Raw genomic sequence first — 17,048 nt, 5'->3', positions numbered from 1 at the left:
AGCGGCCTGTGTGCAGCGCGTAGATCTTCCTGCCTTTTGAATGGGAAAGCAAAGCACACCATTCATTCTGGACGGCCCCCAAAAGACTTCACTAACTTGGGAGACAGGCATCAGCAGAGGGCCTGTTTCTGAGATGGATCATTTAGATCCATGCTCCACAAATTCTCCTGTACACTCCAGTCCCCTTGGGATCTTGTCAAAACATGGTTTTTGATTCAGAAGGTGTGGGGTGGGACATGAGATTCAGGATTAAAAAAAAAAAAAGCCAGATGCTGATGCAGCTGGCTCATGCACCACACTTTGAATAGCAAGAAGTTACATTTAATTCTCACGACTCAGGGGCTCTAGGCTTTGAAAATTTCAATGCTCACTTCTGTGCATGAGATGTGAAGATGAAAGTGGAGGCTTTTGGGCCGAGCGTGGTGGCTGATGCCTATAATCCCAGCACTTTGGCAGGCCGAGGTGGGCGGATCACCAGAGGTCAGGAGTTTGAGATCAGCCTGGCCAACATAGTGAAACCCCGTCTCTACCAAAAATACAAAAAATTGCCGGGCATAGTGGCAGGTGCCTGTAATCCCAGTTACTTGGGAGGCTGAGACAGGAGAATTACTTGAATCCGGGAGGTGAAGGTTGCAGTGAGCCGAGACCACACCATTGCACTCCAGCCTGGGTGTCAGAGCGAGATTCCATTTCAAAAAAAAAGTGGAGGCTTTTGCAGAGTAAGTGAGTTCTCCCTGTGAGGCTCAAACTTCTGAGATATTGGGGGAACTTTAACTTTGATATGAAGCTATAATGGGCATTAACACCTAGCAAGACAGGCGCCAGACAGCAAGTCTCAAAGAGAACCACACCATTGTTAGCTTACAGGACAAGGGCTCCAGCGTCACGTCGAACGTCTCCTTCTTGAATTCTGCCTTCGAGACCCCGGTGTAGAAGGTGATGTTGGCTGAGAGATAAGCTGTGATGGTGTAATGGTTGTGGCTGTTGTTCCGGAAGGTGATGGTGAGCTTGAGGTCTTTTCCCAGCACGGCATTTTCCACTTCAAAGTCCATGTCAACTTTGGACCTCGATTTCATGACACCCTCTGTGTTGAGGGGCTTTTTAGCTCCATACATCAGGGCCGTTTCTAGGGCCAGTCTCTCTTCTTCTTGACCTGGGGGAGATCCAGAGATAATGACAGGGAAAAATACAATCCACCAGAGAGAAAGTCACATTAATGGATGCACTGTGTGCTGCACTTGTTGGGGTGCTTCTATAAAACAAGCTTCAGACCTCCCCGGGAGGCAGATGCCATCATTATTCTTATGTTATAAATTCTGCAATGTCAGATTCCCAGAGAGTCAGTGACCAGCCTAGGCTGCGAGTTAGGAGGTGACAGTGTTGGGATCTATCCAGAAAGGGGTTTCTCTGGGGCCACTATTTCAGGGGGTGGGAGGTAAAATTGGCAATGTCTATCTCTTCTTAAACTGTGGTGTCAGTTTGCTTGCCTTCCTTAGTCCCAGCCATGTGGCTAGAATTTGGGGACCTCTAACAATTGGGAATAATTGCCTCTTGCCATTCCACCTCCTGCAATGTAACTTTTCCCTCTGATTTGTGAATCCTCTCTCCCAATAAGACCTGTCTTCCTCATCTCTCCTTCCACTTGGGCCTGTCCCACTTGCTCTTTGCTGAGCTGACCCTTGAGGGCTCCTGCCCTGTTCTTCCCTATCTTACTCAATTGCCATTGCCCCCAACGCCCATGCTGTGGCAGAAGGCAGAAATCACTTTTTACCAAAACTTGCATCCCCCAGTCCCCAAGGATGCTGGGCTCTGGCAAGACATTAAAAAGGCGACCCTGCCCAAGGTGCTTCGGTCAGATCCCTTGGAGGGGCACTAGTTGTCCAGCGCCTCCTGGAGATGTTCTCCACCTTCATTAGCAGATTAGAGGTTCTAAGTGAAGCCCAGCAGCAAGGACACCTCTTTGCTTTTCTTTACACAAGGTTTCCCAAACTCATCTGACACTGAGGGCAGTTTTTTGAGGGACATCTATTGACATATGGTGGTGCACCTAAGTTCTAATGCAGTTTGAGGTGTATGTGCTGCTTTTATGAAAATGTTTTGTGCAGGGTTTCCCAAGTGGTTGTGATGGAGATGAAGGGAGGAAGAGGAGGATAGTAAGCTCTGGAAGAAGAAAAATATAGCTTTGTCTAAGTGAGGAGGCAAAAAATACAGATACAAGTCCGGCCGCAGAGGGAGCTTGTGCCTCAGACACTGAGAAGCTGGGAGGATGGTCCTTACAGAGCCTTGGACAAAAGGCTTTGCCTTGGGGACAGGGCTCGTGCAGATGTGAGGGATGGTCGTTATCCTCTTTTCCATCCTAAATACCTTTGAGTTTATGTTTGTGCATCCCTAAGGATAGAGATGAGAAGATGAAGGCAAATTCCTTGGCTTGTAAAAACTAGGCTTTAGAATGGCTAGTGAAAAAAAAATCACTTTAAAATAAGAATCCTACGTTTTATAATTATGCTAGTTTAAAGGTACTCTCTTCTACTTTATCTAGTTCATAATGAAATGCAATGGTGACTGAGAGGTCAATGAATCATCACAACCCTCACTGAGGGCTAGCTGTGTGCCAAGCACCGGGATAAGTGCTTATTGTGCATTGTGTCATTTGATCCCCATAACAACTCTACAAGACAGACACCATTATTACCATCACTTTCCTTGTTTGTAAAATAAGCGTGTCTACATCCTAGGTTTATCAGGCGAATTAGAGGTAGTAGATATATAATACGTGGAAGCTACTCTGCAAAGACAGAGAAAATGACAGAAGGCATTGCATACAAATATGAATGTGTATTTGTGTGTGTGTGTTTGTGTGTGTGTGTGCGTGTGTGTGTATTAACGATTTCCCTGATTGTCAAGACTGCAAGAATGTGCCAGGAACTGTTAGTCTAGGACAAGCATCGGCTAGGGCCCTCGGAGGGAGATAAGAAAAAGGGAAGGAGGGGTGAGGACAAGGGAAGTGCAGTGAAATATTTTAGCAGAAATCATCTGGCCAATAGATCCATGAGAAGAGAACATTAATGATGATCACTTTGGATGGGGGCCAAATATGCATTGAGGCAAAATGCAGGAGGCAAATTCCAGCAGCAGGAACGTATCAGAGAGGAGCTGAGCTGGCCAAGGTGAGGGGAATGGGAGAAGAAGCCTTGAGGGCAGCTATTAGCAACTTCACGACCTGCCATGGGTGGAGGCACCTGGAGCTTCCTTCCTGGGGAAGCAGCAGCCTCTGTGAGCAGAGACCGCCAGGCAGAGGCAGGCAGGCTGGGGCTGTTCCAGGAAGCACAGACCCGGAGAGGAGAAAACAACTGCAGGCTTTCCCAGAGCCTGGCAGAGTAATTCCTGTTTCTCTACAGTTATGCTCTGTGCTCTGGCGTCTTACATAATTCAGGGCCACAGGCAACATTTTAGTGCTATGAAAGATTTATCCAAAGCCAGATTTTATTTTCTGAGATTCTTCTACAGCCTCTGGGTGCAAAGTCAAAAATATCTTTCCATTAACTAGGATGTAATAAAAGAGCCCTTTTACGCTGGACGAAGATTCTTCTCATTGTTCTGGCTTTAGCTCCGCTGTCACCTCCCCTGTCCTCCCCCTCTTACCTTGTGTAATGTGTCCCCAAATTCTAGTCCTCTCGGCTCTCCCTAACACATACCTGGCTTTATTTCCTCTTCCTTGTCACAGTACTAGTTACTATGTGACGTTATCTTCCCTGCTGGAATGCAAGCTCCATGAGAACAGAGACATGATATGGCTTGTCCACCTCTGCATCCCCAGGCCCTGAAACCCAGCCTGGCACAGAGGATCTGAAGGATTGAGGTTTGGAGAAGCACTTTGCTTTCAGCCAGAGATAAAATTTTCCTCTTCATAATGGTCCAGTTTAGGACATTTTATGTTCAACCAAGCCCAGCTGTGAAAGTGCCTCCCCAGTAACCATTCATTCAAATCATCTCACGCTGTTGGAAACTCCATAATGTTCCAAACACCGTGCTAGGCACTAGGCACAGAGGAGAGACACAGACTTTCCCTCACTGGTGCAGAAGGAACAAGTGAAGAGCAATCCCAGCACAGATGTGTTCACCACAGATGCTGGGACGAAGCTTGGCCTGCAGTGCATGGGGACAGGAAGGGGCGTGGGAGGCTTCTCGGAGTTTTTGGAGTCCTGGCAAGGCCTGGGAGGCAGGGGGAGCTTGGCTTGTTGGAGGAACTGCTAGCAGGTCCCTGGCCTCTGCATATAATACCTGTGGGGGCATGCTCAGGAGGTGCAGTCACCAGGTGCCAAAAAGCCACTTAGCAAGAGGCTTTGTGAGTTAGGACTGGATGCCCTGGAGGCCACAGGGAGAGAGGGGGTGGGGGTTTTAAGCAGTACTAGAAGAGGCTCAGGGTTTTGTTTGTTTGTTTGTTTTGTTTTGTTTTTACACATTTACAGAGTTTTTAAAACAATTTTTCATTATACTTTAAGTTCTAGGGTACATGTGCACAACGTGCAGGTTTGCTACATATGTATCCATGTGCCATGTTGGTTTGCTGCACCCATTAACTCATCATCTACATTAGGTATTTCTCCTAAGGCTATCTCTCCCCCCTCCCCCCACCCCACAACCGCCAGGTGTGTGATGTTCCCCTTCCTGTGTCCAAGTGTTCTCATTGTTCAATTCCCACCTATGAGTGAGAACACGCGGTGTTTGTTTTTCTGTTCTTGCGATAGTTTGCTGAGAATGGTTTCCAGCTGCAGAGGCTCAGGTTTATGTTTCAGATATTACTTTGGCAGCAAGGCAAGGGCTAGACTGAGGAAAGGAGGGCCTGAGGAAGTAAGGTGGAATTGGGAAGCTAGAGCAAGTATTTTTCCAGGAGAAAACTAATCATAGGCCAAACGAATAGGAGTAGTATGGCAGGAATAATAGAATTACTAGTAATAGGGGAAACTTTCATTGGACACTTATTATGTGTCAGGAACTATATTAAGAGTTGTACATACCAGATAATGTTTAATTTTCAGGCTATGGAGCTGGAGGGGAGGGGATGCATTTGAGAACGATTTCAGAGGGGACATTTCGAGGATTTGTTGCTCGACTCATTCTTAAGTAGCTAAATTTGAGTGGATGGTGGTTCTATTCACCAGAGTAGGGGCAGTGGGAGAAACAGATCTGAGGTGAGGGAGGGAGTGAGTGGTGTCATTTGGGAAGTTCCAAGTCAGGTTTCTGTGGGACATTTAGGTAAAGTCCGGGTGGAGACGCAGACATGGGGTGATCAGTATATACGTGAACATTAACACCAGCTATGTGGGAAGAACTTCAGGTGGGTGGGAATGGAGCTCAAGGATAGAAGCCTAGAATGAAGTGGCATTGGAAGGGGCTGAAGAAAGGGGAAAGCTTATAGTCAAAAAGAGATGCGAAAAGAGGGTCAGGTAGGAGGGGGTGGAACCAGGAGAAAGTAACATTGTAGAAACAAAGAGAAGACAGAATTGCAAGGAAAGGGAGTGAACAACAGCACCAGGAAGTGTAGGAAAGTCAAATAAGCTGAAATCTGACAATTGGGTGGTCTTGGCAACCTTGAGAACAACTTCAAGGATGTGCTGGTAACAGAAATCAGGACAGAGTGTGCGCAGAAGGAGTGGAGAAGCAACACAGCAGGATGCAAGTCCAGGCAGCGCTCCAGGATGGCAAGGAGGCGAGGAGGAAGAGACAGTGGTGAAAAAGATTTTTGTAATTTTTTTTAAAACACAGCAGACATTTGAGCCTGCTTAAATGCTGATTGGAAGGAGACAATAGAGAAGGAGAGGTGGAAATACCACCAGTGACCCTGGGAGCAAAGAGGGAATGGGATCAACACATTGTCATCAAACAAGATATATTGCCACTGGAGAAGTCTTCAGAATTCTGGTTTTCAAAGTCTTATCGTTTCTTAATTGTATATCTCGAAAAAAGTTATAAAATTAATAATAAGCTTTAGTAAGTTGAAGTGAAAATGATCTTTCCATGATTTAATTCATTAAAATAGTTAATTCCTAAATCTAGTAATAATTTGTTTCCTGTGATTCTACTCATTTCCATATTTTGGTGTCTACACTCAGCATTTATGGATCAGAGAAATTATAAGAGATTCAACGGTGAGAATCAGGGTGAGAATCAGATGGTGAGAATCAGAGTGGGAAGCACCTAGCCACGGATATGATGAGTCCTCACTGCATGCCAGTGGCCAGTGGTGGCTATCAATCCCTCTATCCCACCATATTCAGATGCAGTCTTGGTGTTCTTCTCAAAACAACACTCTACTTGGTCATTTCCAAAGTTCCAGTTTGAAATGTATATGCCACCCTTGATTAAGGAACTATCCACTTGGGGTCAACTCCAGCCCAGAAGCAGGATGAATTGTCTCTTACAACCATCTGTGTGGGTTTAGGGATTCTTCCAGTTGGACCAGACCTCCACATTGTCCCTCTCCCTCGGCCTTCCCTTCTTGCTAAACTCCAGAGGCCTGGACCTCAGATGTCTTCCTCATGCAGTGCGGACACATTTTGTTTTAATTTGGTAGCCACCCCCAGCCAAGCCCCTGACTCCTGTTTTGTGGACTGGGTTTTGGTCTTTCCTCTCATGGCATCTGATTCTGTCCCATTCCTGAGTTGGCCTTCACTGTCACCTCCATGCTGACAGCTAATGGCAGCTGTGCTCAGCTCCATGGTTTCCACAAGACATCTGTCATGTGGACAGCTCGCTTCCTGCTGCCCCTAGCTGCCTATAGGTGCAACATTTGTTCGCTACTCTATCGGGTCAGGACTTCTTCCAAATAGGAGAGTTCTCACCACAATCCCTGCCTTACTGCCTTTTCCTGGGGACCTCTTTCCCCAGCTTCACCTGCCAATTCTTCTGTGTCCTTTGGGCTTAGCGAGCCCATCACTAACTTCCTCCACGAGGCCTTCCCCGATTGCCAATTCTTGGCTGGGAGCCCTTCTCTGCGCCCGGCAGCACCTCTCCACCCTGTGCCAGAGCAATTCTCACCCAGCACAGTGAGGGCTGCCTTCTGCTTTTCTCCCCAGCTGCATGGGAAGGCAGGGCTGTGCATGTGTCCAGCTCTACACAGCACTGGAAGATGGCAGGTGGTAAGAGCCAGCTGTCGTGCGGATGAATGTATGAATGAGTGGATGTTGCAGCTAACTTTTCTATGAACTTTCTTTTTTTGTTTTTCCAAACCTTTTTTTGCTTATAACTATAGTAAGAGGGCATTTCTTGCTTGTTTTGTTTTATTTGCACTTATATTGTTTTAAATTTTCCTTTAAGGAAAAATCCAAATGACAAAAAAAAAAAAAAAACCTTTGTATCTGTGTTATGCAATGGATGATAACCAACAGAAAAGGAAAATGAAGCATTTCAAAAATACAGTGAAAATTCACTAGTTCAGATAACAAAAATTCTGACTTTCTGAGACTATGCACAAGTGTTCTCAATTCAGCAAGCTTCTTTATAGTGCAAATTACTTTTGTAAATAAGAGCAGAGCGACTGTCTAAAATATTTAAAACAAATTCTGCACTCCTTAACACTTCATGGATTCCAATGAATATTTAGGTATATGCTAATTACTTGTCATTTTTATCCATTCACTAAAGTAAATACTCCTAAGAACCTCTGGCAGTGAATCATTTGCAAAATATATTGCATGTTCACCATGAAGACACCCACGGTCCTCCAGTTCCTGGCCACTGCTGGCCTCGGGCAGCTTTGTCTCCAGTTACTGGGCATTCTGAGCCTGCAGGACCCTAAACATACAGGGCTGCTTCACGCCTCGTAACTTTGATCATGTTCCCACTGCCTGGAAACTCCTGCTTAGCTTTCTTTAACTGAGGTCCACGACTTCGCTTCTCAAGTCTTTCTTTCTCTGAAACAGATGGACTAAAGGTCCCTACTTTTTGTTTCCAAAGACCCCTCTGCACAATAATCCTATCACTCAGACCAGGACAGGAACTGAGTCCTGCTCACTGCTGGGATCTCCAGCACCAAACCAATTACAGGCATAGAGTGGACACTAAGCATTGATTGAGATAGAATTAAACTCAGTAGTGCCATTTGAAACATTCTATGCAATAAAAGTCAACAAAAACCCACCATGACATTATTTTATAATTGAAACTGGCCTTTGGCCTAATTGTCCTGAGTTAGAGAGATTGTATTGTCCTATTAATATTGTATTATCTGCTTTGTAGTATTCCATGATAATGTAATGGAACAATGTATGTGAAAATAACTGGTAAAGTACTAAACAAATGTGAAGTCGTTATTTTAATTTCTATTATTGAACTAAAATTATGTTAGTTACACAGTGTTTTCTAATAGGATTATTTAAAATTAAGGTTCTTATGAGCAAGAACATATTCTATATTCTGTTAAAAGATATGACTTTAAATCAAATCATTTCACAAGCCATGTGAATGAGAATCCTGCCCAAAGCAAGCTAGCAAAGAAAACTACAATGAAATATTACATATGTGATGTGTCTTTCACGCATGAAAGTTTATACTTCTGCTGTTGCTACCAAATGCAGCAAATGCCAGCGCATTCTCTGGAACTCATCTCTGAGTGACAATGAATAAGTACTAAATGGACTTGGGCAAATAAATCTTCATTAGGTGGTAGTAAATTACCTTCTTGGAATTTGTAAGTATCAGTAATATCCATCATGCCATCTCCTCCAATTTGTTTGGTCACAATTAATTTCCCAATGTGGGTGGCATCCACATTTTCCACCACATGAGTGCCATCTTTCTTAGCTGTAATGTAAATGAGGTCGCTGTTGACCTGAAAACAGGAGAGGAGAGCATTAGCCATCATCACATGCCTGTTGTTGCTAAAGTCTTTAACTGTCCATAATGCAGTTGTCTAGAGATCTCTGGAGCTGACACGCCCCTTTCTTCAACAACATTGGATTTGTATCATAGGACCAAACAGATTTTGAATGTATTCTAAAAGCGAATCTAGTTTATTTAGCAGTACTTTAAATAAAATTTATTTGAGGGGCTGGGCGCAGTGGCTCAAGCCTGTAATCCCAGCACTTTGGGAGGCCGAGACGGGCAGATCATGAGGTCAGGAGATCGAGACCATCCTGGCTAACATGGTGAAACCCCGTCTCTACTAAAAAATACAAAAAACCAGCCAGGCGAGGTGGCGGGCGTCTGTAGTCCCAGCTACTCAGGAGGCTGAGGCAGGAGAATGGCATAAACCTGGGAGGCAGAGCTTGTAGTGAGCTGAGATCCAGCCACTGCACCCCAGCCTGGGCGACAGCACAAGACTCCGTGTCAAATAAATAAATAAATAAATAAAAATTTATTTGAGGCTGAGACAATACATTGCCTAAGAAGCAACCATTTTTCTCTCTCCTCTGTCTTCCTGATAAGTCCTACCTCCCATGGGAGAGAAGACAACGCCATGCTGCCATGCCGCCATGCCCATCGCTTGCTTCCCTGGACTGCTTTTGGCTAACTGTGACTATGTGACCAACTACCAGGAGGAAGAGGAAGTCTGCTAGGTGATTTCTGGGAGACATTTTTCCCCTTAGAAAAAGGAGAGAGGTACACGCATGAGTTTGCCCTTCCCTTTCTGCTTTCAGGTGTTTGCAGGTAAAGTGAAGGAATGCTTGAAGCTGCTGTGGCCATCGTGAGACAGTGAACAGAAACATGGCCGACAATGAGAAGGTGGCAGAGTAGAAAGCTGAGAGGCTTTTGGGTATTTGGGGAACTTAATGATGCTGTTAAATGGCTAAGCCAGCATCAGGACCACCTATTTCAGGATTTCTTATATGAGAAAAATAAGTCCCCATCTGTTTCAGCCACATCAGTTCTGCTACTTGAAGCCAAAAGTATTTAAATTGAACAACAACATTAAATGATCTAGGAGGAACTCAGTCTATTTTCTGTTGGTCCAGCCACTAAAATGTGCTATTTGTGGGACTTGGAAATAGTGTCTTGGGGCCATGCTGGCTGCCCCCAAGCTCTCCCAAGGCCCTGCTTTACCACTCTACTTTCTAGAGACAATGACTAATGTGTGCCTGAAAGCTGACTCTACCAGAGTCTTTTATTACATATTTTACAATCACTTTCTTGAGAATTCCATTTATTATCATGGAAGTGGGCAGGAAGCATGAATTGTACTGCTAATAGTCATTGATGTATTTACTAAATGTTTCCCAAGCTCCTCTCCAAGCCTCAGTTACCCACTCTTTAAATAGGGTGACAATAACTCCTTCTTCATAGGATGATTGGCAGAATTAACAGAAACAAACACACATACATTACTTATCACAGTGTCTGGCATAGAGTAAATGCTCAATAAATGTTATTGACCATAATATATTATTTAATAGTATTGCCAGATATTGTTCAAGGATTCAGAATCCTAATGATGAACAAAATAGATTTGATCTCTGCCATTATAGAGTTTATGCTCTAGTAAGCATGATTCTGTGCATCAGAGTCACCTGGAGAACTTTTTTAACAAAATAGATGCCTGATTAAGGAGGTGGGACCTAAATCACGTGAGGCCCTAAAGTCATTATATTTTACAAAAGGTCTCACACAATTCTGTTGGACAGTCAGGCTTGAGAAGCCCTGCAATATAGTACAATAAGTACCATGAAAGAATAAGTACAAGATACTTTGGACATGGGGCAGTGGGGTCAGGGGTTGGCTAGATAGCAACAGCCAAGGTGAAACCTAGATGGCCTTTGAGAGGAACACTAGATTTGCTGCAAGAAACCTGGGTTCCTATAGTGGGCATGTCCTTGTAGAAAGTGCATGTTAATCTCTATGAACTTCAGTTCCTGATTCTATAAAATAAAAATGATTAAACTTGTTCTGCCAATTTTATGGGAGCATTTTAGGTCAGAGTGAGATAAGATCTATGTGAACATGACTTGTACATTTCAAAATTGAGTAAAAAATATAATAGTCATCATTAGGTAATGGGGAAACTTGAAGATATATCCCTAGGTTTTAAAGTTGAGGTTAAAGAGAGCAATTTTACTTTCTCACAGAATGTTCTGAGTGCACATGAAATCGGATTTCTGCTAAAGAGGAGATAGCCAACATTTACTGCATACCTACAATGTTTCAGGGACATTTTATAAAGGATTTAGTTTGAACCTCACAACAACAAGCCTGTGAGGTATGTATTGTAACCGTACTATGGATGAGGGCACCAAGACTCAGAAGGGGGAGGCAGAGTGTTTGTGGTTTCATGGCTGGGAGCTGGTGGAGAAGAAGCACAAGCCCTGGGCCAGCCCATAGCCCGGCCCTTGGCCTTCACAGCACACTGCCTCTCCTACACCACCCTGCGGGAGCATGAGCACCAGCTTGAGGGGTGAGATGGTTCCACGCTTGCGGCTCAGATTTCTGAGGCTGATAAACGGTGGCCCTGCTCCTCAGCAGAGCAGCCAGAACTCGGTGGTGCTAGCCACATGCTGTGAAAGGCTGAAATGTGAAGTCAGGAATCAGGACAGGAGAGGACACAGCAGATACCTGTGGAATACTAGTCATTTTGGAAACTGAATGAACTGCCTGAGAATTCTGGCATTCCCTCTGGAGGAAGCCATGTAAGTACAAACGGCGACCTCCTCCACTTTCAAATTGTAGCAACAATAATGATAAATATCATCTTAAGCCTTGTAACAGCTTATGATTTTCCAGGGAGACAAGCTAAATATGGAAGTGGCTAGTTCCTGCCGCCCCCCCACCACCTTGAATATGGTTTCAGAAAAACATGTAGGCTAAAATCTCAGGACAGATCAACAGCACTGTCCTTTGTTGAGAAAGGAGAGGGGAAACACCAGTATGGGGTGGTTTCTGTATATGTATGTCGGGGTGGTATGTGGAGGGAAATTATTCTTTCCAAGTGACATTAGAAAGCTTTCTTTTTGGTTTCAGCCTGTAGTGGAACGTTCCTCTATTCTGGCTGTACTAGAAAATCATCTAGGAGCTTAAAAAAGCATCATGATTGGCCCCACCCAAAATCAATTGACTCTCTGGGGTAGAACAGTAGCTAAGTTCAGAGTGTATGGTAAGGAATATTGGACTTAGGCTGTGTGGCTTTGGATGAGTTATTGAATCTCTCTGAGCCTACCTTCCTTGCAGGGCTGGTGGATAGATTGGTACTACTTGTGAAAGCCCTACGTTTAAGGCTAAATTCTCTTCCTTCTTCTGAATGTAATATAATGTTAGTGATCACCTTTTTCTACCCCTACATTTGAAGAAGTTATCGTCACACAAAATCTGGGCATTGGTGCATGAAATTGGGTGTTCTTTTCACAACACCAAACCCTTGCCTCTTAAGTACAGGCACTTCCTACATAGTAGCCTCTACCATTGGTCGGGGCCATAGGTTCTCAGCACAGGTGGAGTGGGAAGGAGGCTTGGGGGCTGCTCTCTGCAAAGGTCCACCCGGGCCCATAGAATGTGAACATTTGTCCACAGGTGGTGGAAGATATGCTCTTCACCACTGAGGCTGGAGATGTGCTCTTGCTTTCAGGACCCTGGACAGAGTTTGCTTTGGTTTGTTCATTGGTTCCCAAGTGGAGATAACCTCATCTGCATGCTCCGCAGAGAAAATGCTGCTTCTCAGAGGGCACATGGAGGCAGTGAATGCCCTCCTGGACCAGGAGGCCTTCCTGGTGCTGGACCCTAGATCCTGCTCTCAGCAATGAAGACACAACAGCTTCTACCTTCATGGAGCTCATATGCTAGAAGGGAGAAATGGAACACACACTAAGGTAGGAGGATGAAAACAACAGGGCAGATGGTGATATTTTAGGTGGAGTGGGGTGGGGTGAGTGAAGGCCTCTTTGAAGAGGTGACCAGAGCAGAGACTTGAGTGCAGAGAGGAACAAAGCCTGCAAAGCATTCTTCCTCCATAGAGTGAAAGATAGTGAGGGCAGCTTTCCTAGCAAAAGGAACAATATGTCCAAAAGTGCGGAACCAAGAGGATGTGTGGATGCTTTCCAAAGAGCAAAAAGCTCAGTATGGCTGGAGGGAAATAAACAAGGGATGAAGTGGAAGGGAAGCCATGGAATCTTGTAAGAATTTATGTTCAATTTTATTGTAAGGGTGGCAGAACTCCACTAGAAGGGTTGGAGCAGGAGTGTGAAGTTTTTGTTTACATTTAAAGAATAATTCTGGTGATCTGTGGAGAATAGACAAAGAAGCAGCAAGAGGGGGATCAGGGAGACGAGTTAGGAGGTAACTTCATGGAGCTTAGTGCTGTACAGTGCTCAGAGGGTAATGACAGAGATTGTAGAAGTGGATGGATTTATGATAATTTTTGAAAGGTAATTTTGGCAAGATGCATAAGGGAGGTTAAGAAGGAAAGCTAAAATAATTTCAAAGTTTTATATGCTATTTGAATAAATGACAGGATTATTTTACAGCCAAGTAGGAGATGCCAAAAAATGGGCTGCATCTGATAAGACAGTAGCAAAATAAACAAGTTTGAATTGAGAATGAATAATCTACAGGAAAACATCTCCACTTATTGTATAAGAGAACTAACTGCTGACCCACAGCAGAGGAGGGCTTAGCTTCTTGAGCGACGAGATGGTTGCTGTGGTCCCAGGGAGCCAGTTATTGCTCCTGTCAAAATCATCTCAGTGCCAGGGAGGGCAGGCAGGAGTATGTGTATGTGTGGGTGCACATGGGTGCGTGCATGCATGTGTGTGTGTGTGCACAGGTGTGTGTGTATGTGTGTGAGTTTGGGGTGGAGTGGTGTGAAAGAGGTCAGCAGAGTTAGTGAGAAGTTAGGACAGAAGAGTTATCTTTGGCAAGAAGGAGAGAGTTCTTCACTAAGAACCCCTGAGGGCTTAGTGAACATGGAATCTTGGAATACGACTTCAGACACTTAGAACAGCTCTCCTTTCCTCTCACCTCTTTGGAAGCCCTAGGCCACCATGAGCTGGGGAGAGAAGAGGCAGATGGGTCTTCAGATCTACAGGAACCCACTGCAGCAGCGAGGGCATGGGAAGGGAGGGGTAAGAGAAATAAGCTTCGAGCCCTGGCAGAAATCCAGAAATGTGGAGAGTGAACTTCCAAAGTGGAGGAGGACAGAAAAAAGGAACAGAAGGTAAGACACTTTCCAGGCATATCCCTCTTCTTTTTAGGCTCTGCTTTCACTCACGGAGACCAAGGCCCTGGGAAAACTAAAAAATAGTCAATGAACATGATGCTTGATCAAGCCCGGAAATGAGTAAGGAATGACCAAGAAAGTCAGCATGCTGGGAGGGAAGAGAAGGTGAGCTGACGCAGCAAGGAGGAGGGAGAGCAAAGAGAGCTGCAGACTCCAACCTGAGTCATGTCAACTCGCATGACGCTCTCCATGGGGTCCCACTGCAGGCACCCTTGAGAAAAGATTCCTCATACACTTTTCATCAGCTCAAACATCTCTTAAAAATGGCTCAGCCCATGCCAAAGCAACAAATTGCACCCTCTGTCAGACATGCCTCTGCAGTGGGTGAGAAAGGAGTAATTATAATCGGCAAATCCTGATGACATTCATAACACCCCGATCTATATTTAATAATAGCAAAAAGTGTTTGCATTTACAGCTATTAGGCAGCTCACTTGTGGAGGGAGGTCCTTCTTCTCCTTCTTTGCAGCAATAAAGCATAATAAAAAGCTGAATATAAGGCTTTGTGGATTTCAGAGTGATCTCCTCATAAGAGGCTCTCGTAGCATCATAAACTATCAAATGGCAGCTGGGGAGGTTTGTGGAAATCTTCAAATCCCAAAGTGAAATCGAGGGGATAAAATTCCAAGTCCAGTAAGCTTGGTCTCCAAAGGCTTCTATAAACTGTCATGGCAGGTATGATGAGATGAACACTGGTCTTTGTATGTTTCAAATTCCTGATCTTGCTGTCTGAATTTTGATGCTCGTTTTGCCTTCTAAATAATAATATTTCTCAGTCCTGCCTCTTTGTTTCCTCGTTATTGCCATTTGTCTAGCTCAGGCCCTTTCCATCTCTGGCTTGGAGGGGTGATCAACTCTCTAGATGTTCCCTACAACTTTGTAACAACCCCTCCAATCCGTGTTCCACAAGGCTGCCAGCACCTTTCCCAGGTTCCTGCCCAGTGAAAACTCTCTCTCACTTACAGGAGGGACAAGGAGCGAGTTTCTCAGGGAGGTCCCCCGCACTGAGTTCCTTCAGCCTCCACCTTCCAACACCCCTGATGCATCCTAGTGAGTCATCACAGCTTTCAACTTCCCCCACACAGCATTCAGATGCTCAACTCATACCCCCTGCTTAGTACTCCTCCCGTCCTCTGACTGCTTTCTAATCCCTTTGCCTAATCATCCCTCCTTCGCCTGTGGTCCCACAGTTCCCTGCTCCTACTGTCTAGGAACACTTCCACAGGCATCCTCACTGTCTGTTCCCAGGTCATCCTTCCTTCCTAGACGGTGTCTTGTGGTCTTTGCCATCCTGCTGCAGTTCTTGGCCTCTACTTCTCAACTCACGCATAGTATGAATGCAGATCTGTGCTCTCTACACAGCCCACCTGACAATTAATTCCATAGCATCACTGGTATTGTTGTCATTTCATGTTCGGTGTGTTTGTGCCCTGTCACCTGGCATGTAGAAATATGTTTCTTAAAGACCTGAACCTTAGAATTCCCCCCAGTACAGTGCCTGGTGTACACTAATAGCAACTATTTACTCCTCCCAGAGTACTAGAGTGCAATGGTTACCAGTATGCGTTCAGGCATCTGCCTGGCTTCAAATCTTAGCACCGCTGTTTATTAGCTAGATGGTTGTGAGAAAGTCATTTAACCACTCTCTGCCTTGATTTTCTTTTCTGTAAAATGGGAAGAATGATATTAACAATTTTAGAGGGTTGCTAAGAGCATCCAAAGGTAGGCAAAGTGAGCAACATTATTTCAGTGTATTTATTGGTGCAAATATACCCTAGGGAAGTCCTGCCTCTCAGTCTTTCAAGTCTTCCAAGGCTGGCAGCCCAGCCTTCTCCTTTACCCAACATCTCTTACATTTAATTTGATCTTCAGAACTCTCCTTGAGTATCCTTTAACAGCCTCTTCTGCTTCCAGTCCCTGCCTAGTTCTTCTGAAATTGCAGAGCCTTTGCCCAGGCATTCACATCAACCCTGTAGGTGGGTTGTATTCTTTTAGAGCAGCCTCCAGGTTCCCTTCCTCCTTTGGCAACTCAACCCTCCCTCCCTGGCCACGGATGATGGTGTGGGATGGCAGAACATAGATTGCAAAGGCCAGGGTAAGACCATGGTTGGGTGTGTGTATGTGGATTTTGTCCTACATGGATTGCTGGACTAGTCCCAGAGGGAAGTAGCATGTCCTGAAATTTCAATTCATGACCCGTCTCTACCAATGGTTAGTTGAGAGATCCATTAGTCATATAATTTCTCTAGAGTAGTTGATACCTACTTCATGGGTGCAGAGAACTAAGCTAATGTTAGTAAAGCATTTACTTTTGGGAGTAAGAATCCCAAAACATTAAGGAAAGAAAAATGTTAAAGAAGAACTGCATTTAGCGTTAATAGCCTGGAAGTTAGAATAATGCCTAGTTACCTTTGTCAACACGAAGCATACACTATGTACCTGGAAAACTTAGAAGCAACAACTTTTAGCTTACTCTTTCATGTGTTAAGAAGTTGGGAAGAAAAACAGCACTTTCTTCCAGCTTCCCGCTTACCTCTGCAAAAACAAAAGGTGCATCAAATTGGAAGCAGACGTGGCCGTGCTTGATGGCTTGAACCGAGGCGGGGCCACACCGATACATGCCTGCATTGCACAGAGGAAGGGCGGTGTGAGTTTCTCATCTCCAATTCTGTCCAGATACTGCAAGATGCATGGCACTGAGGGTGACTCTGTAGAGACCAGTGTTCCCGACTTCAATGATGATTTAGCCCAAACTCTTTCCAAGGCTCAAGAGAATCCATTGGCTATGCTTCCTCAAGCCAAAAATTGAAGCCATGGAAATAAATACAAGGCAACACTATTCCTGCATCTA

General features: G+C 44.8%; 1 protein-coding gene across 2 annotated transcripts in view; it reads right to left on the bottom strand.

Annotated features, from left to right (window-relative positions):
- The window catches only part of F13A1 (coagulation factor XIII A chain), a 160,177-nt gene that overhangs the window by 35,486 nt on the left and 107,643 nt on the right, over positions 1-17,048 (bottom strand). For both annotated transcript variants that reach the window (XM_078000975.1, XM_001096779.5), the window contains exons 10-12: positions 16,731-16,819; positions 8,677-8,830; positions 866-1,153 (exon numbers count right to left, since the gene is read on the bottom strand). In XM_078000975.1, the coding sequence (XP_077857101.1) occupies positions 866-1,153; positions 8,677-8,830; positions 16,731-16,819 (531 nt within the window). The remainder of the gene's footprint in view (positions 1-865; positions 1,154-8,676; positions 8,831-16,730; positions 16,820-17,048) is intronic.

This window comes from Macaca mulatta, chromosome 4, assembly GCF_049350105.2.
Source record: "Macaca mulatta isolate MMU2019108-1 chromosome 4, T2T-MMU8v2.0, whole genome shotgun sequence".
In the NCBI taxonomy this organism is placed as follows: Eukaryota; Metazoa; Chordata; class Mammalia; order Primates; family Cercopithecidae; genus Macaca; species Macaca mulatta.
This window is presented reverse-complemented; position numbering and strand designations above follow the sequence as displayed.